Raw genomic sequence first — 25,088 nt, 5'->3', positions numbered from 1 at the left:
TGTTTGTTTGTTTTCTGTATCCTCGTTAGAGCGATGCGATTCACGAGCCGTTACAATGGCGATTCTCCTCTTAAGCGAAAACTGTACCTGCTGCGGGTTTTACCGCCTGGAGTACTCCGGTGAAAGGGAAGGACGGTAGTAGCGCTGTCGTGTGTTGAGCTTGTGTTCTCCCTGCGTCCAGGAGCTTCCTTTTTTTTTAGGGGCACACCTAACGGTGTATGCACGTGCGTACGGGCACGTCTACCTTTTGCTCCAATCTCCCCTCCCTTCACTCTCCTCTGCTCTCCGCTCCCCCGCTGTGTCTTGAAACACGCACCCACAACACTGCACATTCCACGCAGCTACTATTTTCTGCCTTCTCTTCCCTTCACGGAGTCACATTCCGCTGTGTTGGCTCAAATTAAACGCTATTTCTTTACTTAAATCTACCCGTCTTTTATCCATTTGATTCTAAACTCTCTCCTCTCTCACTCTTTAGAATGCCGGTGGACTACTCGCAGAAGCTCGAGGCCCTTCGCGAGCTCTACGAGCGCGTGCAGCAGAAGGAGGCGGACATCCCGGAGTCTGCCTACACGGCGGCTGGCGTGAAGAACAAGGCCCGCATCAAGGATATTGAGAAGGAGCTCAGCGCCACGAAGAAAAAAGTCTCCCTGGAGCAGAAGAAGGAGACGGATGCTGAGATTGAGAAGGAGCAAGCCCAGCTCGCTGAAGAGAACGGCATGTCTCTGGAGGAGTTCAAGCAGAAGGTACTGGCCAAGGAGCGCACGGTGGGCGAGGGAACCGATCTCGCCATGCGTCACACCGCCCAAAAGAAGGAGCGCGCACAGCAGCGGGAACTGAAGGAAACACGCCGCCTGGCGGACCGTGGTGACTTTGACTTAGAGGTGGACTACGTTTAATGCGCCGCTTAATCTGTTTGCCTGTGTGTGTGTGTGTGTGTGTGTGTGCGTCTGTCTGTCTGTCCATCTGTGTGCTGCCATCATCATTCTTCGTGGGCATGTGCATGCGTTCCTGACGGACGTGGTGTGTAGCGGTAGAAGGCAAGGCTCGCCGTATACGGTTTGTTGATGGCTACTTTCATATCTCCGCTTTGTCATGCTCATGAAACTTGTGTTCACGCTGACAAGGCTGCATTGTTTTAATTTTTGTCTTCTTTCTAATGTTGTGAGGCGTGGCATGCCGTTTTTTGCTCCTGTGCTACTACTCTGGTGAACCCCACGTCTAACTAAGTCGGATGCGCGGCAGCTGTGGTGCCTTGGAGTGTGGCAACGGGAGTCGCTGCGGAAGTGTGTAATGTGTGAGGACAGTGCATTTATTTTTCTGCGTAAGAGCCTCCTTAATGGATAATTAAAACAAACGAATTGAGAGAAAAACGAGAGGATCGGGTGTGGTGTCCGGTCTCGCCGCCAATTAGTTGCCGTTGGCTGGGCCGTTGGACTTGACGCCGTGCACACGTCTAGCAACGGCACAGGGAGTACAACGCAGGCATTTTTTCTTTCCTTTTCAAACTATGGCAGCTCAATGTTGCAACGTGAGCTCTCAGTTCCTGGAGCAGTGCTCATGGGTAAAGGGTCTGTGATGGAGCGGTAGCTCTACTCTGGTTTGTTTGTTTTCCTCGCAGAAAACACTCTGCGCATGCTATACGTCTGCCTTTTACTATCCAATGCCTCTCACGCTGCCTCCTCCTCACGCCACCACGCAGTCAACTGCAGTTTGTGCTGCCTCGACGCGTCAGAGGCGGACTTGAAAACGCAGCTTTCGCACTCTGTCTCCTCTTTCATTCACAATAGTTGGATCTACTGCTCGCTTTCCACATCAAGGAGCGGTGAGATATGCAGACACGTACCCCGGTTCAACACGGTGGTGCATGGCTGGCGCAATGCGTGCGCGATGCGAAGGTGCACAAGATCCAGCAGGTCATCCGCCCCTTCCCAAACAGCGGTGGAGATGCGCTGCCGGTGCGTGGCGTCGTCGCAACCCGCCGCATCCACCGCGGAGAGCACATCGCAACGGTGAAGAAGGAATGTGTGCTGACGGGCCAGAGTGCGACGGAGCTACTGCGACACGTTTGTCGCGGCCGTATCAACGAGTCCGGCGCCGTCGCGAGTTCGTCCGATGCCTTGCTGAGGCCGCTTTCAACGCAGACCGTCGACGGCCTCATCGGCCGCCTCTCTCGCTTGCCGCTCTCCTCCGCCGCTCCTCCCCACCTCCTCCTCTCGCGGGACGCATTGCTGATGACGACGGCTCTGTACATCTCCCACAGCCCCATGCATCAGGCGGCCCTGCCCTCCGCGCATCCAATGTGGTGCTGGATGGGTGCCTTGCCCCGCCGGCCACCACCGATGGGGGTGCTGCTGCGTCAACACTTTACGCGTGACGCTGCCTTCGAACCCCTCACGCGGCGTCTTCGACTCGGTCAGCAAACACGCGAGGTACGACCCGGCGAAGACGTCACGGCGGCATCAACGGAGTTGATGGTGCAGGCGGTGGAGTCGGGAGAGGTGGGGCTGACGGAGCTGCGGCACCCGACTGTGGAGACGGCGCTCACAACCGGCGTCCTTACAAACTACTTTAAAGGGCGCACCTCCGCTCTCACGGCCCGGCAGCGCGCGACGCAGCGAGCGCAGAGTGGCGCCGCCGTGCAGGAGGACGACGCCGTGCATTTATTTTTATCCTGGGAGCAGCACCTGCAGACGCAGCTGGTGACGGCGCTGCTGTCTGCGTTGCTCACCGCCCCTTCGAATTCGCCTCCACCTCCCCCCGATGTGCTCGACTCTGCGGCGTGGCAGGCGGAGGAGGCGGCGCTGCGGTGGGCCCACTTTATGCTGCGCTCCCGCGCTGTCAACTTGAACTGGCAACGACAGGGCGTGCCGCAGCTTTCACTGATACCGCTGGTGGACATGCTGAATCACGGCGACCGCAAAGCCAACGTCGTGTACCACTGCGAGGACAGTGGCGATGTGGCGTTGACGGCGTCGCAGACAGTCGCAGCAGGCGAGGAGCTGGTCTTGCGGTACAACCACATCGGTCAGCGCGGGTGCCTCTTCGGGGATCAGCCACGGCCCGCCATACCCGAGGAAGGTCCGGAGAGACGACCGCAGCAGGCGGGCCGCACGACGGCTGCCACTGCGCGTGCGGTCGAAGAAATCGAGAAGCGGCAGTACCACGAGCTCTACGCGCGCGACGAAGATGATGATTCGGTGCTGAGCTCGGCTTCCATCATGGCGACATCGTCTGCGCGGAGCGGCAACCTCGCCCCTTCTCAAGCACGTCACACGAACCCTTCCCAACAACAGCAAGCCGTGGCACTCGCCCATCACGAAATGCAGCAGGAGGTGCAGTGGCTTTGGCGGTACGGCTTCCTGCGCAGCACTGAGGAGAAGAATCGAGAGGCGGCGCAGCTGTGGAGTCGCGGGTTGCGCAGCCGCATCGCGCACCTCACCGACGTGCGCCGCAAAGGTAGGCCGGGCGAGTTTGTGATTGGAGTGCCGGAGGGGCTGCAACAGCTGCGCGAACAACGCGCGCAACTCGAGCGGGAGCGCTACGCGAACCATCGCGTCTTCCCTCCCCAGCAGCAATGAGGATGAGAAGAGAGAGAGGTTGCTTTCATCGTCGCGTCCTCCCTCTTCTATGCGGAAACGGGGTCGGTGATGCGGTGCTTCTCCAATGGTCTCCCCCACTCGCTCTCTTCGCACGACGGCCACTGGGAGTACATGGCAAACAGGTTTGATCATCGCAGAGTTCCCCGCAATAAGCAACGCTAACAGCTCCCACTGCTGCACTGTAATGACCACGTCACACTGGATAAGCCAAAAGCGCCTCTAAACGGAGGGATTATTTTAAAGGGAAATCAGACACTTTGGGGAGCGTCTCACGCGGCTCACTGGCTTCGCGTAGCAAATAAACGTCCGAGACAAGTATTCGTCTTTCCCGCGTGCCCCTCTTACGATCGGGCAGGCACGCTTTCTTCGCTTACCCAGTCGGTGTCAACGATGCACGGCGGGTTCATCTCACAACTTTATTCTCTTCTCTTCTTTTTGCGAGTCTTGCGTGTTGCTGACAACTCCATTTCTTGCTTGTGGCGGACTGCAAGGGCGATGGTACCGCTATAGTGGTCCCCGTTCTCGTCTTGTGTTAGCGGTGCTCCATCCTTTCTCCCGCTCACTGTGCGAGTCGCCGCACGGTACGCAAAAGGAAATAGAAATGAACGAACGCGATGTCGCACGCTTCATTCTCAGCAGCGCCTCGGACAGAGACGTTTTGGGACTCTGTCAATACGGGCCCCTGACACGCGAGGCCATTCAAAAGGCCTTTCACGATCGCGCTCTTCACATCCACCCAGATAAAGCGAAGGCAGACGCTTCACCGGTTGCGTCCTCCGTTGTTGATGCCGCCTTTGGTAAGTTGATAGAGGCACGGGACCGACTAGTGGAACTCCTTCCGCACTCTCAGACATTTTGGAAGCTGCAGCAGCCGTCAGCACTACGGTTATCGGACGATGCTCAAGTGGTCGGCAGTGCACCGTTCCACTACACGATGCCTCCGTCGTCGTTCACAGCGGAACACGCCTCTGCTTCGCTGAACTGTGAATCCACAACAACTTCCACGTCGCCGTCGCTGTTCACCAGTGGGCAAACCGAAGACGCTTTCTTCTCCTTTTCTGCCTCAAAGTGCCACACCTTGGGGTGTCTTCGCCTGCTCTCTGCAGAGGATGTGCAAGCGCATCAGATTTGGTGTGCGCACTGCCGCGCAAAGCCGCGGAAGTGCGTGGTGTTTGGTTGTTTGCGGATGGTGACGGGCGCGGAGTGCTGCAGCGAGCATCGACTGTGATGACGACTGAGCTCTGCCTTCCACTTCTTTATTGCGGTGTGTCTGCTTGATTTTCTAGCGCACACTAAAAGTTGCGATAGAACGTAAAGGGGCAAATAGGCCACACACACACACACACACGTACACGTACACATACAAAGGCAATTCATTGTGTGCTACTTCCGCGTCTCGATGTTCACCGAGAGCGTCAGAAGTCAACGGCGAACAACGAGAACGGTGAAGTCCAAGGTTTCGTCTTCTACAGCCCGCAAAAACCTCCCTCGCTGTTTCCTTTCTCCACTTCTGACAACTCTTCTCTTTCTTTCTTTTTTTCTTCTGTTGTTCTCCGCCGAGCAGAGCGGATCCGGCCGAGCAGCGCTGCTGCGTAGTTCCGAGTAGCTTGACGAAAGACGTTTGCTCTTCTCTGGTATTCGAAGGAGCCTGTCACGCACGGCTGTTCATCTCCCTTTGGAGATCTTTGTTAATGTGCCTGTAAACAAACAAAAAAACATATATATCCGTTCAGTAATCACGTATAATAAGCAGTCTTTGCTTTCGTTTATTCCTTTTCGTTTTGCTTCATGAAGATGCGACACGCCCCACCAAATGCAGTGCAGCGTCGTCGCGTTGGCCGCCTCCTGCGCTCCGTTGACGTGTATGTCGTCTTCGCCATCTTGGGTGTAGTCGGGTACATTATTGTGGTGAATTTAGCAGCGGAGACGGTCTCGATGAACATCCAAGATGGCATCGAGACCCAACGGGCGACGGCCGCTGCTGACGGGGCGGCGGCGGAGCTGCCGGCTGAGGTGTATTGGCCGTACAAATGGCCCACAGAGCCGCTCGCGGAGGTAAAGATCGTACGGGACGCGACAAGGTTTGTAGAGGCGTCGCTCATGCGCCTCGCACCGCTGGTGGCGCGCTTGCCCGCCGCACAACTCGCTCTGTGGGACCTTCTCCTTCTCACTGGAGTCAAAACGGAGGCGACGGTCACAGCTGTTGAGTTACGACGCATCGTGACGGCAGCGCTGTCGCCGTCCCCGTCGCCTCCATCGCGAGAGACGACGGCGGCGGTGCGCGAGGCCGTGGAAAGCGCAGCGGCAGTGTGGGCGGTGAAGGGCATGTCCGCAGAGGTGGCGGAGGCGCAGAACATCGTCAGCGAACTTCTCCCGTCTCCGTCTCCGTCTCTCGTCTCTTTAAGTTTAGCTTCCTCGTCGTGGGAGTCGCTGACGAGTGCGATCTGGGGCGCGGCGACGCACGCAGAGCCGACGGCAACAATTAACCTTCAGCAGGCCTACCAACACGTGCTGAACGTTAGTAAGCAGTTCTGGGCACCGGCGAGGCGTGGGGTGCCGCTGTCCCTCGCGCACCAGCACCTTCTCCCCCTGCAGGGCGGCTCCTACGACGCCGTCGTTCCGCTGACCCGCCTGCTGCTACACCTTTGGATCCTCGGCGATCGTCGTGCGGCGTCGTTGGTGGCTGCCTACGACGCGGCGGTAGGCACCATCCTCCGCGATCTGGTGCACACCCGCACCGTCGCAGATGGACCGTACACCATGAACTACACATTTGTGGCCGCCTCGGCCGAGTACGTCGTACCGATGGCCGCACCACGCACCTGTGCCCTTGCTGGGCTGCTTGCGCAGGGAGTCCGGCACGGTGCCCACCGCTACCCGGATAGGTCCGCCACGTTGAAGTACACGGAAGATGACGTCTTGAAGGCGGCGGAGGCCCTCGCTACCTCGTGTTTTCAGCAGTACACCGATCCGGCGGGTCATCGCCTGCGCCGCGCGGTGTACGTGACCAGCCACGGACCGGTAGCGGGGCTGGTGAGCATGGGGGAGGGGAAGGATGATGGCCGTGGCACACCGACCAGTCGCACTACCTCGTGCGATGTCCCTTTCCTGCTGCTCGAGTCGTTCTACGAGCTGTACCTGACGACGCAGGACGCCATGTACGGGCTTTGGTCGTTGCTGGTTATGAGCGACGGCACGTCAGACCACTGCGCTGTGACGGCGCGTGACATTACGAGTGCCGGTCCATGGGTGCGATATGCGCGGGAGCTGCGGAGTCTCGTGCTGCTGGTGCAACGAATGGATTGTCTCATCTACCGCCGTTCACGCGGCACGCGTGGGTTGTGTGAGGTGACGGCCACCACGATGGTGTCGCCCTTCACGGGTCATCTGGTGCGGCTTCCGGCCAGGAACGTCCGCTAAACAGAAGAGAGGGAGAGCGAGAGAGGTGGGGGTGTCCGACGGTTACAGCGCTTTCTTTATCGGTACTTTTCGGTACGTCTCCGTTGTTTCTATCTTCTTATCTTTTTATATAAAAAAAAACAGACTACCGGTAGCGGCTATGACCCACTGCGCCCACATTGCGCAGCCGCCTCGAAGACAGAAGCGTAGTGAATAAATCGAGGCATTCCTGCAGCAGCACAGCCGGGTTTGTGGTCACTGCCGTATGTCTCCTGGTGCGGGAATGAATTGGAGGCGAGGTGCTGCACCGTGCATCAGCCACCTAACGTAAAGTGTCTCGCGTTTATCTTCTTCCACCTCCCCTCCTTCTTTAAGACACCCTTTTCTTTCTCGTCATCCTTTCTTGTGAAAGGCGGGATCATCCACGCTTGTGCAGAACCGTGATGACGGCGGTGACCTCAGGGCGGTGCCGGGGTGCGGTGCCCGCTATGTGGGGAAGCCAGGCGCGCTCGACCTGTCGAGTTCGGTTGCGGGTGTTTTAGCGTGGCGGACAGGTCCGGGTTGCTCTCACGCAAGAGGGACCTGCGGCGGCGTGTGCGTATGAGCCGACCTACAGGAATGCGTGTCCGCGGGTGGCGAATCGTGCTCGTTGGGCTTTCTTCAGCGGCGCATTCGCAACGACGACGACGCTGAATGCGGATGGTGTGTTCAGCACTCCATGTGTGGGAGGCGCACCTGCCCCTCCGCTGTCGGGGCCTTCTCCTGAACCGCCGCCGTGCGCTTACTCTGCAGAGGCAGCTTCCGACCCAGTCCCGTGCCCCGTCTGCTGAGAGTGTTGCGTGCGCCGACCGCATCTCATTCGCCGTCTCGTACGCGACTACGGGATCTCTGCCCCGGCGGAGCTGAGCTGGCAGCTTGCTCGGGCGCTCCACGCGTCGCCGCCTGGCTTATTCCACCGCTGTCCTCTGTGCACCTTCCTTACTGCGAGCACACTGACGTTCTCCCAGCAACGCATGCTCGGTCACGGCCCGCTGCGGCTCGACACTCCCCCGCCCGTGAGGCGAGTTTGCGTAGTCGTGGAGCCCGAGTGCCCCACCTGCCACCGCCGGACCGCTGCCACGCACGCGCAACGCCACCGTCGAACGACGCACGCGGGTGGCCGCACCGCCGCTGCAGCCGTCGCCCCTCCCGCAGCCGTCAAGACGGGCACGCCGCCGCCCACTCGTCGCACAACGGGTCCCCGTGTCCAAGTGTGTGCAGCCTGCCACTACGCTCTCTTTACTATTCCCGGCATCCTCTGCCACGCCCGCACGCACCATGCCGTTGGCACGCGCCTAGCTGTCCCCGTCGCGGGTGGTCGGCCGCAGTCTGTTCTCGCCCGTCCGATGGGTCACCGCTGCCCCCTATGCCCCGCTGCCTTTAACGAGCCTGAAGGACTGAAGCGTCGCCAAGCAGCTGAGCGTGGCATTGGTCATCCTTCTGACTTTGGGATATGGAGCCGGTTGTGGTGCGAGGAGACTCCGAGACACCCGTTGGTGTGCGCGGGAGTTGCGGCACTGCGCACGAATTGCGCTCTCCGCCCTGGGTCCGTCGTTGGAGCTGGCCCTGGCGTTGTATTGGCCCGGTTTCTGGTCGCGATGATCCAGTGCCGTTCCCGCCAGAGCTCGCGTGTTGCACGTGAGGCAGCCGTGGGAGCCTGTGGGCCTGCGCCTGTGGCCGATACCGCCGGTGCTCCTCTGGCTGCTTGTTTTCCTGACGCGTGTCAAGGTGACGCGGGCCACAGGCACCGTGGGGACGAGGCCGCCGAAGTAGCGCCGCCGCGGCTACGCGTGGCGCAGCTCCGCCGGTGACGGTTGGAGGTGGTGGGCCAAGGTTTCGCCTTAGAGCGGCGGCGAGTGTTGGTAGCAGCGGCGTCTACATTCGCGGTGCTGCCGTGCAGCCGCCTTTTTCCTTCTCTCTTTTCTCTGCTCAGATGCAAATGCTCTGCGGAATACGATGGCGTGAAAGCCGGACTTCCTGCGGGGCCGACTGTCTGCTCTGCCCGGGCGTGTCCCCCTCCTGTGGATTGCGAGGTGCCAAACTCGCTGAAAGGCGGCAGCCGGGCCGTGTGCGCATCGCGGCAGCGATGAAAGGCGTAAATGCCACCGCCGCTGCTGTGTGCAACGCTGAGAGCGGACCTTTTTTCTGTAGGGTGCCTCCGTTTTCTCTCACTCGCACGTACGGGTCGCGCCTTCGCGTGCTTGACGAGTGCGTGCCCATTACACGTGAGCGCTGCTGCCCTGCGCTCCTCTGTGAAATCCCTTCCACTCCACTGTCGACGCCCTTCTTCCATCACGCTTCGTTTCTTGCCGATGGCACCAACACACACCAACGGCTGCCACCCTGGCCTCCTTCACCATTTGTCGGCTGCGTAGACGTTCACGCTACCCCTCTCTCATTGCTACCCTTCTCTTTTACTAGCGCTGAAGTATCACTGTTTTCCATTCGCTGCTAACGCGCACGCCGTTTGAGCCCTCCTTGCTATTTCTCGCCGAGACCCGATCCGCACCCCAGCGCTGTTCCGCCGCGTAAAGCACCCACGTGTTCTACCGATTCCGTGAGCTGAAGGCGGGCGAAGGAGACTCCTGCTGCTAACTGTGCGCTGTGCTCCGCTCTTACTTCTGCTTTCAAGGTCACTTTAAGCGTCGATTTCCCGCCCTCCGTTTCCACTCGCCGAAGCCGCCAACCGGACAGCGGCATGAACCGTTTTTGCTTTGCCTGGCAGCCGTGGAAGGCACTCGCCTTCGTCGCTCTTCTCCTGTGCTGTGTTCTCGGCCCTCACCCGGCGACCGCGGCAGATGGCGATGTGTCTGCACCCACGCCGCAGTCGGAAACGATGAAGTTCCTGCAGGCCCTCGTGACGGCGGTGCCGGACCTGAAGCAATACGCGGACGGTGCGGACTACTGCGACTGGCGTAATTTCGTGCAGTGCGTGAAAGGCGTAGCCACGAAAGTGAAGCTGACGGGGTTGAAGCTGACACAGGCTTCGAGCCTGCCGGATCTCGCCGACGGCGTGAACGGCACACTCGTGACGGTGACGGGGTTCGAGGCGAATGACATCGGCGCCATGTTGTCCGGGACGCTGCCACTGAGCTGGGGACGGCTGACGCAGATGCAGCGGATTGTACTGTCAGGGAACGCGCTGACAGGATCGCTGCCGGCGGAGTGGAGCGGCATGACATCGTTGATGTGGGTGTACGTGGACGGTAATTCGCTGACAGGGGAGCTGCCGAAGTCGTGGAGTTCGTTTTCGCTGATGATGGCTGTGTATGCGGCTTCGAACCGTCTGACGGGCGTACTACCGAGCGAGTGGAGCGGGATGACAATGCTTGGAACCCTCGCGCTGAGCAACAACAAACTGTCAGGCACGTTACCTGCAGCGTGGAGCTCATTGCGAACTCTGTCATGGCTGGAGTTGAACAACAACAGCCTGTCGGGCCCCCTGCCGGCGGAGTGGAGCAAGCTACATATGAGTAAAGGTAACCTGCTGTTGCAAGACAACAACTTCTGCGGTTGCGTGCCGCCGGAGTGGGCTGGCAGCCTGACACCGACCGTGGACCCGGCGGTGAGCGCAGACAGCTGTGCAACGACGAACGTCTGTGTCACCGCGTCGAGCAGCGGTGCTGGTCCCCACTCTTCCAGCCACAGCAAGCCAACACCGAGCCCGGCAAGCAGCAGCCACAGCAGTCCGTCGCCAAGCCCTGCAAGCAGCAGCCACACAAGCCCTCGCCGGTTGTCGCAAGCAGCAGCAGTTCCAACGAGTCCACGTGCGCTGTGGTGCACTGCCTGGAGTGTGAAGCGGGCAACAGCACAAAGTGCAGCCAGTGCGCGCGCAGGTACGCGCTAACGGATGACTCTCAATGCGCCTCCAAGGGTGATGCTGCGTACCGGCAGAGCCTGAGCAACCGAAATGGATGGCTAATGCTGGCACTGCTGTGTTCATGTGTGCTGTGGAATCTAGTCTAGCTGGCCTGCTCGCTCTGCGGATTACGGCGGAGGACGTCGCGGATGGTTCGGCGATATGTTCTTTGCCCCGTCCCTTGATTATGTGTTTCTGATCTTATTAACGAGGAGATAACTCTTTTGCATGCGTTCTGCGGCCTTTTGTCACCTTTGCCTGCGCAACCGCGGAGAGCCCTTTCCCCGCTGACGTCGAAGAGCCGCAGCGGATGGTGACGTGAGGCACAGTTGCAACGGCAAGGGTGTGGGCCGTTGTGTTTCGCATGTACGAACCTCAACGTGCAGCACGTCGCTCGCTCAGTAGAGTGTGTGTGCGGCCCGGTATATTTGTGATGGAGATGCGATGGCGTGCTCACCGGCTCCCCCCCCCCCCCCGTACCAGCAGCAACGCACACCTAGATACGTGGACACGACTGGCAAGCGGGCGAGTTTAACTGCATTTTATGTTTTATTCCTCCCAGTATCAAATGAAAGCGATGGATGGAGGTCTGACTCTTTGCGATGCGACTCGAGGCGTGACCGAATGGAGATGGCTGGAGCGGACCACCGTCTCTCAGAGGGACGTGCGTGGCGCTAGCATCGGAGTGACCGCACAACAACCAAAAACTCTTTCTTTTCGGTAGAATTCTTTCCATCGGCGGATGAAACCGCCACGCCACGCACGCATATTGATTATTGTTTCATTCCTCGTGCCACTGTTTCGTCTGTGAGCTTCGAGCATGCTCACTCCTCACAGAATGTCAAGCAGGAGAGGTGACGACGGCTTTGTTTCATCGAGATGCTCCGTGTGGGGCGAACAGTAGCGCGTGTGCCACACCACCTAAGAAAGGCCTGAACGGAGGGACGTGCCTCCCTGCCATCTGTGTACTCTGCGGATGGCGGAGAAGCGGCGGACCATCGAAGGCGCGCCTACATGCGACGGGGCACTCAATATAACAATCAAAAACACAAACTTCTCATCAAAAACTATTTTTGCTTTAACGCTGTTTCCGCACGAATGAGTGCGCTCCGTTTTTCCTTCTTTCTTACATCTTTACATGCGGCTAAAGACGGCGATGCGATGACACCGTGCGCAGACGACGCTGGTTTTCTGCTGCGTAGAGTGACGGTCTGTACAGGACCACTTCTGTTCCTACTCACGAGTGCATTAGATCTTGGCAAGTCTTGTGACCACTGTTTCGCTGCCTCTCTTCTCTGCGGCGCTCTGCTCGACACCGGAGAGGCACTCTGGATTCGTTCCTCGTGTGTCTTTCCATCTCCGATTGTTTCTCTTCTCCACTACGTGGTGCAAGCGATGGAGCCGATCGTATTCTCAAGTGCCTGAGAGGCGGTGAAGTGACCCAAAGCCGTTGTCCGTGAAGCTGGATAGGCAGTAAGCTGATCTATATATACACACACGCACGCACATGTTGTCCCGTGCTTGTCTTTTTCCATTCAAAAAATATTTTTGTTTTCTTTGCTGTTAGTGTCTCTATTACGCCTGTTTTCGTTTTATATAGCACCTTCCTCTTTGTACACCCGATGTGGTGTGCCACTTGTTTTGTTCCTTCTCATGTTTTCTTGACTCACGTATGCGCAGGCCCTTTCCTCTTCAACAGCACTGAAACCTTCGCGCACGTGAAGATGGTGCGTCTATCGATGCGCAACGGAGCAGTTCTCTCATTAAAACGGTGAGGCATTTGAAGCCTTTAAGTCCGAAAACACTAACCAGTTCCTCTCCGAGCTCAAAATGGTTCTTAAGTTTTTGAATATATATTCAGCGAAATTGCAGTAAGGTTGACAAAGAATGGCAGCGGCTAACGCTCCACTAGAGAAAAGAAAAGCAGAGGTGCAACTTGCCCAACCGTTGAGGGTCGGCGGTGGAAGGTAATATGATACATATCAACTCCGTGCTTTCCGTGTGCAACGTCCTGCAATGCGTTGAGCCGACAGTGTGTCCTGCTCTGTTTTGTGGTGCGCTTTCACGCAGTGAGGCGCTGCTGCTGGAAGTGATTCAGGGAGACTGCGATGGGAGTCGACAGTGGTCACCGAAAATAATGAAGTGTGGAGCAGGTGAAGTGCCTCGCACGAGACGTTGGACGACAGCGAATGTTCGCTGGTATCGAGTGCTGTCCTCTCTTTCAAGATCCCAAATTCTTTTCTACCGACGCACCTCCCCCCTCCCCCTTACCGATGCTGCGTGAGCTCCGCGGAGAACGACGGAGTTCAAAATGGGTGTACTGGGCAGGCGATAGATGGCTTACAGCCGCGGCCTGCTGTGCACGCGCTCTGGCGTCGTCGTGTCGCTGCCTTTGGCGTGCGTACTCCGCGCGCTGTTTCGCTGCTTTCTACGAACGTCGGGCGGAAACTCGCTGCTGGCTCTCAGAGGTACGACAGCGCCTCTTTTGTTTGTTTCTCGCTCCCAGAACCCGCGCGGTGTGAGCTGTTCTTCTTCTGGCCGGCTACCGGCACATCGGCGAAGCGCCCTGCAACACCCAAGCACCCTTCCTCCTGCACATTTGTTTACTATTGCGTAATTCGTGCAGACAGTTGGTGTCGAGCTGGCGCGTGCATCGGCCGGGGGTGCACAGACGGCCCTGCCGAGGACACCGCAGGCCCCACCACAACTGCAGCTGCAGCAGAGGCGGCACTGCCCGTTGCTGCCCGGCCGTCGCCGTTCACGCCGTCCACACCGACCCGCTGTGCAGGGCAGAGACGGAGTGGAATGGCATGAAGAGCGCCGTTTGACTCATCGTTGCTGCCACCGCCGCCGCTGCCGTCGCTATGCGTGCTCGAGGCTGGCCATTTCCGGCAGCCACAGTACGGGGCTGAACTCCCGCACCGTTGACCAGCGCACGACCGCCGTTGCCGGTGGTGGATGGAGAGAGGAAGTGCTTGTGCCCCGTGCCGGTGCTGCACCGTGGCGCCTGCCAACTCGCGATGAGCGCATGGCTCAGCAGTGTGTTGCAGCGCATGTGTTTGACAGCCGAGTCCCACAAGGCCAGGTATGCCTTGGAGTCTCCCTTGTGCGTGGGACGGTGTGCAGAACCGTGATGATGGCGGTGACCTCAGGGTGGTGCCGGGGTGCGGTGCCCGCTATGTGGGGAAGCCAGGCGCGCGCGACCTGTCGAGCTAGGTATGATGCTGTTGCGTAGCGGTCCGCGAAGAGGTGCGTTGCCCTGCCTCTCCGGTTTGGTTAGACCCGACGGGGTACGACGCGACCGTGAGGGACTTCAACGCGACATCCGCTTGGTTCGACACCTCCAACGCCTCCACCGGTCGTGCCGCGTAGCTCCACATCTGGAGTTTTCGGCGTTGGAGGAGCGGTATGCAATCACGTGCACGCCGCAGTCGCTGCTGCGTCTTTCTTACCGCAGGCGCTTCACAAAAGTGATGTGTGGCTACTTGGAGTCAGTTTACTGAAGTCCCCTTTTTTTAACATCGTTGTGGACCGCGAATGATGGTGCCGAGTCGAATGCTCGAAGTGTACGGAGAAGATGCACGTGTGCTCTCGAGGGAGAAGTGACGTATATCTTTCCGGTTCGTATACTCGCCGCATATTTGCCTTTTGTTGTCATCCTCCCCTTCCCCCTCTCCCCCTCCTTTCCTCATTCAACGCCCACCGCGCTTTGTGAAGGGCAGGCGGAGTCGCTAAGCCGCGCGTTTACTGCGTCAATCGTTTCGTTCGTCCCCCCCCCCCCTCCTTTGCTCTCCGTCAGATTCCCTTAGTGGTGGTGTCTATTTTTGACTCGGGCTTTTTGTCAGCGTCGCCAGCGCTGCCCCGACGTTCGGGGTATTACCCATCAACAAACATATTTTCTCTTCTACAATTGAGTCACTGCATTGAAAGCAACAAGACGGAACACACACACACACACGCCCGCACACAGACACGTAAGAGAACGGCAAAAATTCCAAGAAAGCGCAAATGGACTTCTTCAAGCGCACCAACTCCCTCGACTCGATCGGGGTACTGTACGAGGAGCGGGAGTTTCGCTCGCCCACTGAGACGCCGGTGCAGCGGGAGCACTCGGAGCTGCGCGTCTCGACGACGGTCTTTTCCGCCCCGCGCGACAACGTCCGCATCGCCGACCACTTCTCCGAGACGAGCACCACGGCGGACACTCGCACCTACTCCTCTTCCTACCCCATCACGGCGTCGTCACTGCACATGCAGCACATACGGGAGCAGTCGGGCGACTTCACCTTCACCGGGCAGCCCCGCGCGGTGGTGCGCTTCCGTTCATGCATTACGGCGAACGACGCGCACGGCGGCGGCGGCGGTGGGGTGCGCGCGGATGACCGCGGCGGCGAGAGCAACGAAGGCGGTGAGGGTGATGTCGAGCTGCCGGCGCAGACCGGGCCGTTCTCGGCCGACATTCTGTGTGTGATTCTCCTCTACGTCGATGTGAGCACGCACGCCGATATTGTGCAGCTGGGCTGCGTCTCCCGCTTCTGGCGCTTCTATGCAAACCTCGCCCCACACTGGACGTACTTTAGGCGGAAGGAGTGGCGTAAGCGGGCTGACCTGCCGCGCTACGTGCGCCGTATTGTGGCCAAGACGAAAATTGTCACCCGCGACGACTACATCAAGGAGCGGGTGAAGGTGGAGGATTACAAGAAGAAGGAGCACCTGATCGGCACGGCGAAGCACATTCGCTGGGTCCTGGCCACGGGGATCATGGTGGGGGTGATGGCGACAGCCAACTTCGTTGTCGCCTACTTCCTTGGCTTCCTGCGCACGGCGCTGCGCTCCGACACGAACCTGGGCATCACGTGTTTTGTGCTGCTCGCGGTGATGTCCCTGCTGGAGGTGCTCATGGTGGTCTTCCCCCTGGCGGGCAGCTCCACCTCCGACAACAAGCACAGTACGATGCGCATTCTATCATGGGGCCTGCTGCTGCTCGTGTGCAGCACGGTACTAGGCACCATCACCGCCCTCGCCTTCACCCGAGTGCAGGCCGCCGGGCACGTCCTCGACGGCCCTTCCATCGACTTCACGATGTCCGCGCCGTGCACGCGGTACGTCACGAAAAACCGGCCGTCCTTTGTGCTCCTGCCCGCCGCTCTGAGTGACCTGCGATGGCGGCCAATCACCTTCGACCCGAACGAGACCGTCCTCACGCCGTACTGTCCGCGGGCAGCGGCCGGCAGGTCGGGGATGTGCTACGTCCTGTCCTTCTTCGATGTGAACTACACCTCGGCGGTGTTTCAGAACGCCACGGCGCTGGCGCTGGGGAAGGACGTGGGAACGCCGACGGCCAACGGCTTCGACCCGCTCTCCTCCGGTCCGCAAAGTGGCGGGCTTTGGTGCACCTCGTCGAGCTGGCCGCAGATCGTGGCGGTGACCGCGAAGACGTACGCCGCTATCAAGGCCGCGCGAGACGCCCTCTACCCGTCCGATGATGACTGGCTCGTCGCCGCGCGTCGACCGGGGAGCCTGCTCAACATCAGCTATCGATGCAGTTCGGACATCAACCGTCAAAAGACCGAAAGCCCGCACAAGTCCACCGAACTGTGGTACGGCGACAACGCGGCGTGGGAGTGGAACTACGTCCCGCTGGTCACGCCGTACGTCCAACAGCGAAGCACCTTTCTCAGAGTGCACTATCACTTTCTCTTCTACGCCTTCGCATGCCACATCATCGCGGGTGTGTTGTGGCTCGTGATGCTGATTGCACAGATGGTGTTTAAAACAGCCGCGAACGGCGTGCTGGGCGTCGCCACGGCTGCGGCGGTGATGTGTTTGAACCCGCTCACGATGATTGTCACGGGCATCCTGTGTGTGAACGTGAGTGACTCGACGTTCATGTGCGACGCCAGCGCGGGCGGGTGTCTCATCGGCGGTGGCTTCGGCCTGACCTTCCTGGTGCTGTCCATCTACGTGTCAGTGCGAGATTGAGGCACCGCAGTAGGAAGCGTGCGTGAGTTGTCAGTGGTCGTTGATGGACAAGGCGGACTTTTTTTCTTTGAAAAAGCCAAGCGAGCTCGAGAGAGAGAACGGCGAGATCTACTGTACTCTTCTTTGTGTTTCTTTCTGGGTGTTTGTCGTAGTGCGAGGCGACTACGACCGCTAACGCACGAACTCTGCTTTTTGTTTTTTTTCTTACTCTTTCAAGTTTCCTGGTGAGGCCGTTTGTGGTTGCTCATGTGCTGCTGCTCTTCCATGTTCTCTTGCTGTGGTATCATTGGCCCTCTTTATGTATGTGTGTGCGTGTGTGTCTGTGTGAAGCATCACGACTCGCATCGTACGCCTTACGTCTTCTTTCTCTCCCCCGCAAAGCTGACGCCGTCCTCCGGGTAAAGAGAGAAAGCAGAAGGATCGCACGTGAGCAAAGTAGTTAGAACGTACGAAGTGAGCGTCGTGCGCCGCAACACTCTCTTCACGTTTCGAACCACCACAACTATTACTACAGCTTTTTGTTGCCATGTACATATTCTGGGACGGAGGAGGAGGAGGTGGTGGAGGTTGTAGATGCGGCAAACGGCACATGCGCGTCGCCCCTGCCCATCGTCTCTTCACGTCTCGTTCTACTGCACGATGACCACGACTTCTCGTCTTCTCCCTCGCCGTGCGTCAACTCTGCGGTGGTTTTGAATCTTCAATGCTCATCGCTACTGCTGTAGTCGACTGCGTGTTTTTGTCTTCCCCCCCCCCCCGCCCTTCTCCCCATTAACGTTGTAGCAGCGTTTATCTACAGCGTAAACACATGTTTACTCCGGCACAGGTCGATCAGCTTTTCGCGAGCACCGCCCTCACCCTCCGGCGGTCTCAGGTGCTCTTCGACGAGCGGCGCACAAGCGTCGTGAGCACGGCCACGCTGCCCTCCACCTTCTGCCAGTCGACGGTGTCCGCCGCCTCTACGGCAGTTGGCGCCGCGGCGGCCTCTGCCCACAGCACCAGCAGCAGCAGCAGCAGCTTTGCGGAGACGGTGCGCTCCCTGCAGTCTCTCGGCCAATTTCGTGCCTTCGTGGAGGCCATCGCCGCAATGCAGACAAAGGTGGAAAACGAGCTGCACACGCCCTCCACCGCGCTTCACCAACGCCGAAGTAAGGGACACGATTTTGCTCTGCTGCAAAGCGTCACGCGGGGTCTGCGGGGGGCGACGGCGGCGCTGCGGAGCACGTCTCCTGTTACGGCTGCCCTGTGGAGTGGCGGGGCAGCCTCCGACGAGAGCGAAGAAGCACTGGACGAGGTGCAGTCCTCTTCTGTGACTTCCGCAGCAACATCGAGCAGCGCGGTGGGCGGGCTCCTTAGTGGGCGCCATCCAAACGTGCTCAGTAGCGGGGCGCAGGTGACCGCAACGCTGCTCTTTGGTGCCCTCTGCGTGGATGTGGCTTTGGCTGCTCCCCGAGCCGCCCCCGCCATTGCCGCTGACCTGCTGCGTGTCTTCGCAAGTGAACCGCACGCCCCCGATGCATCCAGCAAGGAGAGCGGCCCCGACAGCGCGGATGCTGGTGTCATCACCATAACGGAGTGGTCGAGGGAGGGAAGTCTGCGGCTGCGTACGCTGCTGCAGGACGTAGCGGCGCTGCTTCCGAAAGGCGTCATGGGCCGCTTTGTTCGGCGTGTGGCGGACCTCCTCCTACAGCCCTCGTCCCTTGCACTCCTCCCACGCGGCGGGCCCTCCCATTTGGGGTGTCGTCAGCTGAGTGGCGGCCAGTTCCTCCTGCCTCTCTTCGACAGCTACGTGTTAGAGCACTACCCGTCGACGTTGGCGTCACGGTGGTTTCTGCGGCCGCTGCAGACCACCGCCCAGCACCTCCGTGCGGACTACTACCGAAGCACGCCGCAGTTCTCCCTGCAGTGTCGCTGGCTGCTGGGCCTTGTCTTTGTGCTCGTGCGGGCGTATCAGGCGGCGGCGGCGGTCGAGGCGTCCTCCTCCGCCGCAGGGCGTCCGCTGCGCACCATAATTCGCGTGTACGATGCGTGGCTGATGCCGCTGGAGAAGACGTTCGGGCACGACGCGGCCCGACACGGCATGTCCACCGCCTTCTTCGAAAACCTGGTCTTGCCGCACTCGTTGCTGGTGCGGCAGCTACGGTCCTGCAAAGAAGGCCCGCGCTCACCCGACACCGGGGGCGGCGACACGGCGGGTGGGGCTCGTGCGTGGTCCAGCCTCCTGCACACTGCGCACTATCGTCTGCTGATGGTGGCGGAGAAGCTAGCGCGGTCGGAGGTGGCGCAGGTGAACGGCACGAGCAGCACCGCGTCCAGGCAGCGCACATACGAGACGCTGCTGCGGCAGAACGGTGGCAAAGTCAGCGTGCCCCTTCTTCAAACATTGGCGGAGGACAGGCAGCTCGTGTTGGAGGCGACACCCTCGCGCTCGCCGGACGGCCACCGACTGTACCGGCTGCACGACGGGATGCCGGTCAGCGCAGGGGGCGCGGCAAAGGCGGTCTTCGTGTACGTGGATGACGGGGCGCTCTTCACCAAGGTCGGGCGCTCGCGCGTGTTTCAGCGAGTGAAGAGCGTCGAGGACATTTTTCGGTCTTTGCCATGACATCAGCAGTCCTACGTAAAGATGACAACTAAGAGGCTGTACTCCAAGAAGGAGGCAAGACACCATTTAACGTGTGCACTCCGCTTGCGGACGCCAGCGTGCGTAGGTCACGTGGTGAGTTGCTCTTATATCTTCATCTCTCACGATCGCAGCCGAACGGTCACATGAGCAAGGAGAACAGGCAGGCATCGCCTCTTGCCCCTCCCCCCTCCCCTTCCTCGCTCACGAGCAATATTACTCTCCCTCTCTCCTCCTCGTGGTTTACTCGTTCTGCGCTGCCCGCCGCCTAACGCCACGCCTCGCCGGCCGAAGCGACCCAGCGTCTTCTCTCGTGGCGGTTTCAACACCAACAGCAATAACAAGCAAGAAAACTGCGAGCGACGCGGACTGGAGGGCACACGCCTACTTGTGTGAACGACGACGCCACAGGACTCCAAGCGTATGGTGTACGACCGGTTTAGTTTGCTGTTTTTTGGATTTGAAATAGAGATCGCGCCTCGTCGCTTACTTCGTTCATATACATATACCTACCGGTTTAGATACATATGAATACAACTTCTCCAGCCTAAAGAAAGGAAAAAGAGAAACTGGCCATGGCGCAGTCGACCGGGTCACGGCACCCCCCTGCGCGATCGCAGGAGGCGGCGGCAGCGGCAGGAGGGCACAGGCCGAAGACCGCACCGTTTGCCGTGTCTGCCGCACCTCCTTCGCAGTTAGGGTCCTCGGCGACGCGCGCACCCGCACAGAGCCGAGAAGACGACATGATAAGCACGGAGAGAACAGCCCGCCACGCGCCGCCATCCGCGGACGTTGACGCACTCCTCGAGCACCCTCTGGTGCGGGATTTAATACGGGAGAGCGAGAGCATGTTGATGGAGCTCGCCGTGCTGCGAGAGGCCCACGCCCATCGGCACGTCTCAGAGGAGCGGCAGTTCATCTCGGAAGAAAAGGCCGCACGAGCGTCATTGTACGCAGACGAAGCGAGGGCACGTGTGGGGTGTGCGGCGGTGGCGCAAAGCCGCCTTGCCCGCCGCGTGGTGAGCGTAGAACGCGTGTTGGCTGATGAAGAGGCCGAGAACGAGAAGCTGCGTAGCTTCGCCGAGCTGGCACAGGCGCAGCTGGACTCGAGGCCGCACGCGGAAGGTGTGAAGGCAACGACGGAGAGCGCAGCCAGCTCGTCACCACCAATCAAAGCTCGACGGGGGGATGGCGGCAGCGGTGCGACGGACGGGGACGGCGACAGTCGACGCCAGAGCCTCGAGGAAATTACAAATCTGCGAGGCTCCGTGAAGCGTCTGCGCAGCGTGGAGAGCAGCGAGAGCGGCACACCGCGTGATCGGCGGCATCGCCTTAGTGGCACGCAGCGCAGTCCTGGCGCTCTCACCAAAGTTCGTAAAACCATGCAGTAAGAACGACATCGACGGGTGTGTTTTATTAAACTTCGCTTGACGGGCCATAGATAGACATCCACGACGGAAGCTCTTTTTCCCTTTTGCGGCTTTGCATCGCGGTAGATTTCGATCGTCAAGAGAGGGCTGTCAAAGCCTGCCCATTACTATTACCAATGTTGTCTGCACTGCTCTTCGTGTTCCCCTCTCCCCCTTCCTCACCCAAACTGGCTGTATTTTTATTATTATATCAGCTATTATTCGTTGGAAGCCCAACGCGTTGCGCTTTATGCAGCAGCTCTCTCACGTACCTCCATGTGCGTTTGGCCTCGGCCGCTGCGGATCTTTGTGTCTCCCACCAATAGCATGTTCCTCGTTTCTGCTTGCTCCATGGTCTTCCTTGGTGCTTTCCTCATGTATGATCAGTGATGTGCCGCCGTGCAATCCGGCCAGTCCGAGTACTCGTCATTTTCTGTCTCCACCTTTTAAATATATATATATATATATTTCTCCTTCTCCGTCTTCAACCTCAACTCGTCCGCAACTGTTCTGGCTATTTGTGTTTTTTTCCTGTTTTGCTTGTCGTCGCGTACTGCGAGGGTGAATTGAACGACAAATAGAAGACTAGCGAATAGAAGCATCGTCACCGCCAGGTAGGCGTTCCTCTTTCTCTTCCTTCTCTCGGTTCGTAGGGATGCAAGTACCAAAGTCGAGTTCGGCGGCCGATCAGGAGGCAAGCGAGGCGGCTGCCGTGGCCCCACTGCGCCTCGTGCGTGACGCAGCGGTGGAGACGCCCTTCATCACCGATCCGGCCGAGGTGGCAGCGCTGGATATCCCCGTTGAGTACGTGCGTCGCATGGAAGAGGCCCAGCGGATTTACGGCAATCACCACATGCAGCACCAGATGTTCGGCAACGCGCGCAACCACGCCGCGATGACGGTCGGCTTTCAATGCTGCTGGCTCGGTATCGCGGCGTGGGTGGTGAGTCGCGGTCTGCGCTACTCAGACCCGATCAACTCCGTTGTAGCGCGGTGGGTGCAGAACTCAACGGTGCGTCGCCTCACCACGCCGATTTCGTGTTTGGGTCTCGTCATATTCAGCGTAACGTGCACGCAGCTGCCGTACGATGTGAAGGTGCTGCGGGAAGCGGAGGCGGGCATGGCGGCGCAGAAGGCGCTGATGGCGGCTACGATAGACGAGCGTCAACTGGCATACCGAGACGGGAAGTTAGCGAAGGAAAAACTGGAGGCGAAGGAGGCAGCGGCCTTCACAACAGGTATGAAACAGCAGCCGTAAAACAATCAGAGAAGCGTCAGTGGGTTTCTTGAACACGAGTTTTTTGTATTGTTGTTCTGATACTGGATGCGCGGTGGACCGCGTTGAGCGGCAGTGTGCTGACGCTGCGTGGATGACGACGTCTTCTCCTTCTTTCTCTTTTTTCTTCTCACAGTCAGCAGAGGCATCTCTGCGCGACATTCTTTGTACGTTTCCTTGTTGTTGTTGATTATTATCCGGTTGACGCAGGCCGACGTGTCTGTGCCCATCACACTCAAGTTCGCACACAGAATGGGTCGCATGCCCTTATCCCACTGATTCAGCTGAGTTCAGTGCTCCTGAAAGAAATGAAGAAAATATGTTCGATGCGTGACGAGGTGTAATCCGTCGCTCTTAGCGGGTGCTCTCAGCATGGACGGTGAAAGAGCGACACCAAAGCCGGCTCTTAACGATATAGCAACTGTTGTGTTGCCAACTTTGGACCACCGTGCTAGTGGGCCCTGCTGTCTTCTGCAGATGGCAGGAACGGACCGCTTCCACAGCCCCCTTTTGCGGCTTTGTTTCCTCGAGTAGTGCAACTCAACGGTTACCTATCGTGCCTTCATCTTCCTTTCCCTTTTACATATACATGTCTTGCTGCTTATTGGGGCTCCGCGCAACACTACGACTTTTTCAAAACAATTTCTCTCTCCCTGTACGCACCGTTGCAACTCTCCCGCCCTCCGCAGTTCCACAGCACATCGCGAACTCTTCTCTCTTTCCCACACCAAGAACAACCATGGCCACTCCTCGCTCTGCTCCCCGCAAGGCCGGTGCCCGCAAGTCGCACCACAAGCCGAAGCGCACGTGGAACGTGTACGTCAGCCGCTCCCTCAAGGCGATCAACAGCCAGATGTCCATGTCGGGCCGCACGATGAAGATCGTGAACTCGTACGTGAACGACGTGCTGGAGCGCATCGCGACGGAGGCGGCGTCCATCGTGCGCGCGAACAAGAAGCGCACCCTGGGCGCCCGCGAGGTGCAGACGGCCGTGCGCATTGTGCTGCCGGCTGAGCTGGCGAAGCACGCCATGGCCGAGGGCACGAAGGCCGTGTCGAACTCGTCGCGCTAAAGCACGCGAGTGAGCGAGGATGGCAGGTGCGTACCCGCACGCGCTGATACGCTGCGAAGTGCGCATTCTCCGCCACGTCCGCCAACCCAACCGTGTCTTTCCGTTTTTGGTAGGCGGCAGCTTCCTCACTCGTGTACGCGTGTAGGTGCGCAGGCTGTGTCGTCGACCACCGTCGTTTTCTTTCCTTTTCTCTCACCAAAGAAACGAACGCACGGTGCTGTCGGGCACGCACACGCCCTTTTATAGACAACTCTCTTTTTGTATTAAGTTTCTTCGTCTCCTGGCTTCGACGGTTCGTCTGACGCGGTCGAATGAACCACCAAACGCAAAAATAAATGCTTGACATATTTTTGTTTACCTTTTTCCCCCGCGTTCTGTCGTTACTGTCCTCTACCTTTGTTTTCGTGCCATTGTCGTTCGTTCTCTCCCTCGCCATGCGCGACGGCCCGCTGCAGCACCGCAAGAGGCAAGAGCGCTGTCGTGCATTCGCCTACGTCGCATCCTCGTCGTCGCATCGTGGGGAGAAGAGGAGAGGAGAAGATAAATTTAAAAAGGCCAAGAACCATCATAATAGTAACACCTCGTGTGGATGGAAGTCCGTCAGCGACGTGGAAGGACGGAGGTGGGGTATGGCAGCCAGCGTTTTACCTCCTTGCTGTACTGCTGAGAACTGTGCCTGAAAGCAGGACAGCGAAGAGGCGAAAGAAGAGAGAAAGCAACGAGGTTTTCTTTTCATGTGGCCCCCTCCTGTTGGTTTGGGTGAAGCCCCTGAGTTGAGGAAGGAGGCTGAGAGTGGCTTCTTCTGTCAATCGTTGTTGTCGTCAGCGCAACGCTCTCCGCCTTCCCTCGCGTGACTCCACTATCTTTGTTTAGCTCAACCCATCCGTCATTTTCTCTGCCATTTATTCTTCCTCTTCCTCTTCCCTTCCATTTTATCTACATCACGCCTCTTCTGCACACACCACGTTTCGTCGTCCACGTACTCCAGAATCTTCTGCTTTCAACGCATTCTCTCGTCCACCCTCTCTCTTCTCTCTTTCCCACACCAAGAACAACCATGGCCACTCCTCGCTCTGCTCCCCGCAAGGCCGGTGCCCGCAAGTCGCACCACAAGCCGAAGCGCACGTGGAACGTGTACGTCAGCCGCTCCCTCAAGGCGATCAACAGCCAGATGTCCATGTCGGGCCGCACGATGAAGATCGTGAACTCGTACGTGAACGACGTGCTGGAGCGCATCGCGACGGAGGCGGCGTCCATCGTGCGCGCGAACAAGAAGCGCACCCTGGGCGCCCGCGAGGTGCAGACGGCCGTGCGCATTGTGCTGCCGGCTGAGCTGGCGAAGCACGCCATGGCCGAGGGCACGAAGGCCGTGTCGAACTCGTCGCGCTAAAGCACGCGAGTGAGCGAGGATGGCAGGTGCGTACCCGCACGCGCTGATACGCATCCCACTTTGTTTTGGCCGGCGTGTGAAAGCAACGCCATCATAGAGCAATTCTTTTATTATTATTACTACTGTTCAATCAGAATATTTTTGTCCAGTCCCTCTCTCCCCTCCCCTCCTCCTCTCGTCTGAGGTTCCCGTTAGAAGAAGTCTGTAAATGAAGAAAACGAAATATTACACTCAAATGATACGATAAAAAATAGTCCGATGTATTAACTGTGGTGTGCGTAACTCCACACAGAGAGAGGCCATGTAGACTTCGCAGTCCGCTGTTTGTGTCTGCGTAGGAGCTGCACAGTGCGAAGGCGTTCCAGGGTACTCCTTTTAGAGAAGGCCAGGCCCCAGCTGAAGGGTTCGGGCCGTATTCCAGCAAGCGCTGTCCTTCC

At 58.8% G+C, this 25,088-nt stretch overlaps 12 protein-coding genes across 17 annotated transcripts; all 12 read left to right on the top strand.

Annotated features, from left to right (window-relative positions):
- Nucleotides 1-340: 340 nt before the first annotated feature.
- On the top strand, nucleotides 341-899 carry ABB37_07042 (hypothetical protein; the record flags this gene model as incomplete). The annotated part of the gene is made up of 1 exon (XM_015805547.1): nucleotides 341-899. The coding sequence occupies exon 1, from the start codon at nucleotides 480-482 to the stop codon at nucleotides 897-899; it is 420 nt and encodes a 139-aa protein (XP_015656160.1). The 5' UTR covers nucleotides 341-479.
- An 802-nt stretch (nucleotides 900-1,701) lies between these two features.
- Nucleotides 1,702-3,581, top strand: ABB37_07041 (hypothetical protein; the record flags this gene model as incomplete). Its single annotated transcript, XM_015805546.1, has 1 exon — nucleotides 1,702-3,581. Exon 1 carries the CDS (start codon nucleotides 1,833-1,835, stop codon nucleotides 3,579-3,581), a length of 1,749 nt encoding a protein of 582 aa, XP_015656159.1. The 5' UTR covers nucleotides 1,702-1,832.
- A 511-nt stretch (nucleotides 3,582-4,092) lies between these two features.
- Nucleotides 4,093-4,830, top strand: ABB37_07040 (hypothetical protein; the record flags this gene model as incomplete). The annotated part of the gene is made up of 1 exon (XM_015805545.1): nucleotides 4,093-4,830. The coding sequence occupies exon 1, from the start codon at nucleotides 4,204-4,206 to the stop codon at nucleotides 4,828-4,830; it is 627 nt and encodes a 208-aa protein (XP_015656158.1). The 5' UTR covers nucleotides 4,093-4,203.
- A 335-nt stretch (nucleotides 4,831-5,165) lies between these two features.
- ABB37_07039 (hypothetical protein) lies at nucleotides 5,166-7,022 on the top strand (the record flags this gene model as incomplete). Its single annotated transcript, XM_015805544.1, has 1 exon — nucleotides 5,166-7,022. Exon 1 carries the CDS (start codon nucleotides 5,391-5,393, stop codon nucleotides 7,020-7,022), a length of 1,632 nt encoding a protein of 543 aa, XP_015656157.1. The 5' UTR covers nucleotides 5,166-5,390.
- A 992-nt stretch (nucleotides 7,023-8,014) lies between these two features.
- Nucleotides 8,015-8,851, top strand: ABB37_07038 (hypothetical protein; the record flags this gene model as incomplete). Its single annotated transcript, XM_015805543.1, has 1 exon — nucleotides 8,015-8,851. The coding sequence occupies one exon, from the start codon at nucleotides 8,015-8,017 to the stop codon at nucleotides 8,849-8,851; it is 837 nt and encodes a 278-aa protein (XP_015656156.1).
- A 563-nt stretch (nucleotides 8,852-9,414) lies between these two features.
- ABB37_07037 (Surface membrane protein gp46-like protein) lies at nucleotides 9,415-10,887 on the top strand (the record flags this gene model as incomplete). Its single annotated transcript, XM_015805542.1, has 1 exon — nucleotides 9,415-10,887. The coding sequence occupies exon 1, from the start codon at nucleotides 9,877-9,879 to the stop codon at nucleotides 10,885-10,887; it is 1,011 nt and encodes a 336-aa protein (XP_015656155.1). The 5' UTR covers nucleotides 9,415-9,876.
- A 3,728-nt stretch (nucleotides 10,888-14,615) lies between these two features.
- ABB37_07036 (hypothetical protein) lies at nucleotides 14,616-16,881 on the top strand (the record flags this gene model as incomplete). 2 transcript variants are annotated; one of them, XM_015805541.1, is made up of 1 exon in its annotated part: nucleotides 14,616-16,881. In XM_015805541.1, the coding sequence occupies exon 1, from the start codon at nucleotides 14,908-14,910 to the stop codon at nucleotides 16,879-16,881; it is 1,974 nt and encodes a 657-aa protein (XP_015656154.1). In that variant the 5' UTR covers nucleotides 14,616-14,907. The 2 variants fall into 2 exon arrangements, with proteins under 2 accessions (XP_015656154.1, XP_015656153.1); XM_015805540.1 differs by having other exon boundaries at nucleotides 14,698-16,881.
- Nucleotides 16,882-17,663: 782 nt separating this feature from the next.
- Nucleotides 17,664-19,486, top strand: ABB37_07035 (hypothetical protein; the record flags this gene model as incomplete). Its single annotated transcript, XM_015805539.1, has 1 exon — nucleotides 17,664-19,486. Exon 1 carries the CDS (start codon nucleotides 17,690-17,692, stop codon nucleotides 19,484-19,486), a length of 1,797 nt encoding a protein of 598 aa, XP_015656152.1. The 5' UTR covers nucleotides 17,664-17,689.
- A 291-nt stretch (nucleotides 19,487-19,777) lies between these two features.
- On the top strand, nucleotides 19,778-20,895 carry ABB37_07034 (hypothetical protein; the record flags this gene model as incomplete). Of its 2 annotated transcripts, none has more annotated exons than XM_015805538.1 (1): nucleotides 19,778-20,895. In XM_015805538.1, exon 1 carries the CDS (start codon nucleotides 20,248-20,250, stop codon nucleotides 20,893-20,895), a length of 648 nt encoding a protein of 215 aa, XP_015656151.1. In that variant the 5' UTR covers nucleotides 19,778-20,247. The 2 variants fall into 2 exon arrangements, with proteins under 2 accessions (XP_015656151.1, XP_015656150.1); XM_015805537.1 differs by having other exon boundaries at nucleotides 19,798-20,895.
- Nucleotides 20,896-21,472: 577 nt separating this feature from the next.
- On the top strand, nucleotides 21,473-22,171 carry ABB37_07033 (putative mitochondrial hypothetical protein; the record flags this gene model as incomplete). Of its 3 annotated transcripts, none has more annotated exons than XM_015805536.1 (1): nucleotides 21,473-22,171. In XM_015805536.1, exon 1 carries the CDS (start codon nucleotides 21,569-21,571, stop codon nucleotides 22,169-22,171), a length of 603 nt encoding a protein of 200 aa, XP_015656149.1. In that variant the 5' UTR covers nucleotides 21,473-21,568. The 3 variants fall into 3 exon arrangements, with proteins under 3 accessions (XP_015656149.1, XP_015656148.1, XP_015656147.1); XM_015805535.1 differs by having other exon boundaries at nucleotides 21,494-22,171; XM_015805534.1 differs by having other exon boundaries at nucleotides 21,497-22,171.
- A 749-nt stretch (nucleotides 22,172-22,920) lies between these two features.
- ABB37_07032 (Histone H2B) lies at nucleotides 22,921-23,261 on the top strand (the record flags this gene model as incomplete). The annotated part of the gene is made up of 1 exon (XM_015805533.1): nucleotides 22,921-23,261. The coding sequence occupies exon 1, from the start codon at nucleotides 22,929-22,931 to the stop codon at nucleotides 23,259-23,261; it is 333 nt and encodes a 110-aa protein (XP_015656146.1). The 5' UTR covers nucleotides 22,921-22,928.
- A 987-nt stretch (nucleotides 23,262-24,248) lies between these two features.
- Nucleotides 24,249-24,651, top strand: ABB37_07031 (Histone H2B; the record flags this gene model as incomplete). 2 transcript variants are annotated; one of them, XM_015805532.1, is made up of 1 exon in its annotated part: nucleotides 24,249-24,651. In XM_015805532.1, exon 1 carries the CDS (start codon nucleotides 24,319-24,321, stop codon nucleotides 24,649-24,651), a length of 333 nt encoding a protein of 110 aa, XP_015656145.1. In that variant the 5' UTR covers nucleotides 24,249-24,318. The 2 variants fall into 2 exon arrangements, with proteins under 2 accessions (XP_015656145.1, XP_015656144.1); XM_015805531.1 differs by having other exon boundaries at nucleotides 24,311-24,651.
- Nucleotides 24,652-25,088: the final 437 nt, after the last annotated feature.

This window comes from Leptomonas pyrrhocoris (genome assembly GCF_001293395.1).
Source record: "Leptomonas pyrrhocoris isolate H10 chromosome Unknown, whole genome shotgun sequence".
Taxonomy (NCBI): domain Eukaryota; phylum Euglenozoa; class Kinetoplastea; order Trypanosomatida; family Trypanosomatidae; genus Leptomonas; species Leptomonas pyrrhocoris.
Note: the sequence above shows the minus strand (reverse complement) of the source record. Positions and strands in the feature narration are given on the sequence as shown.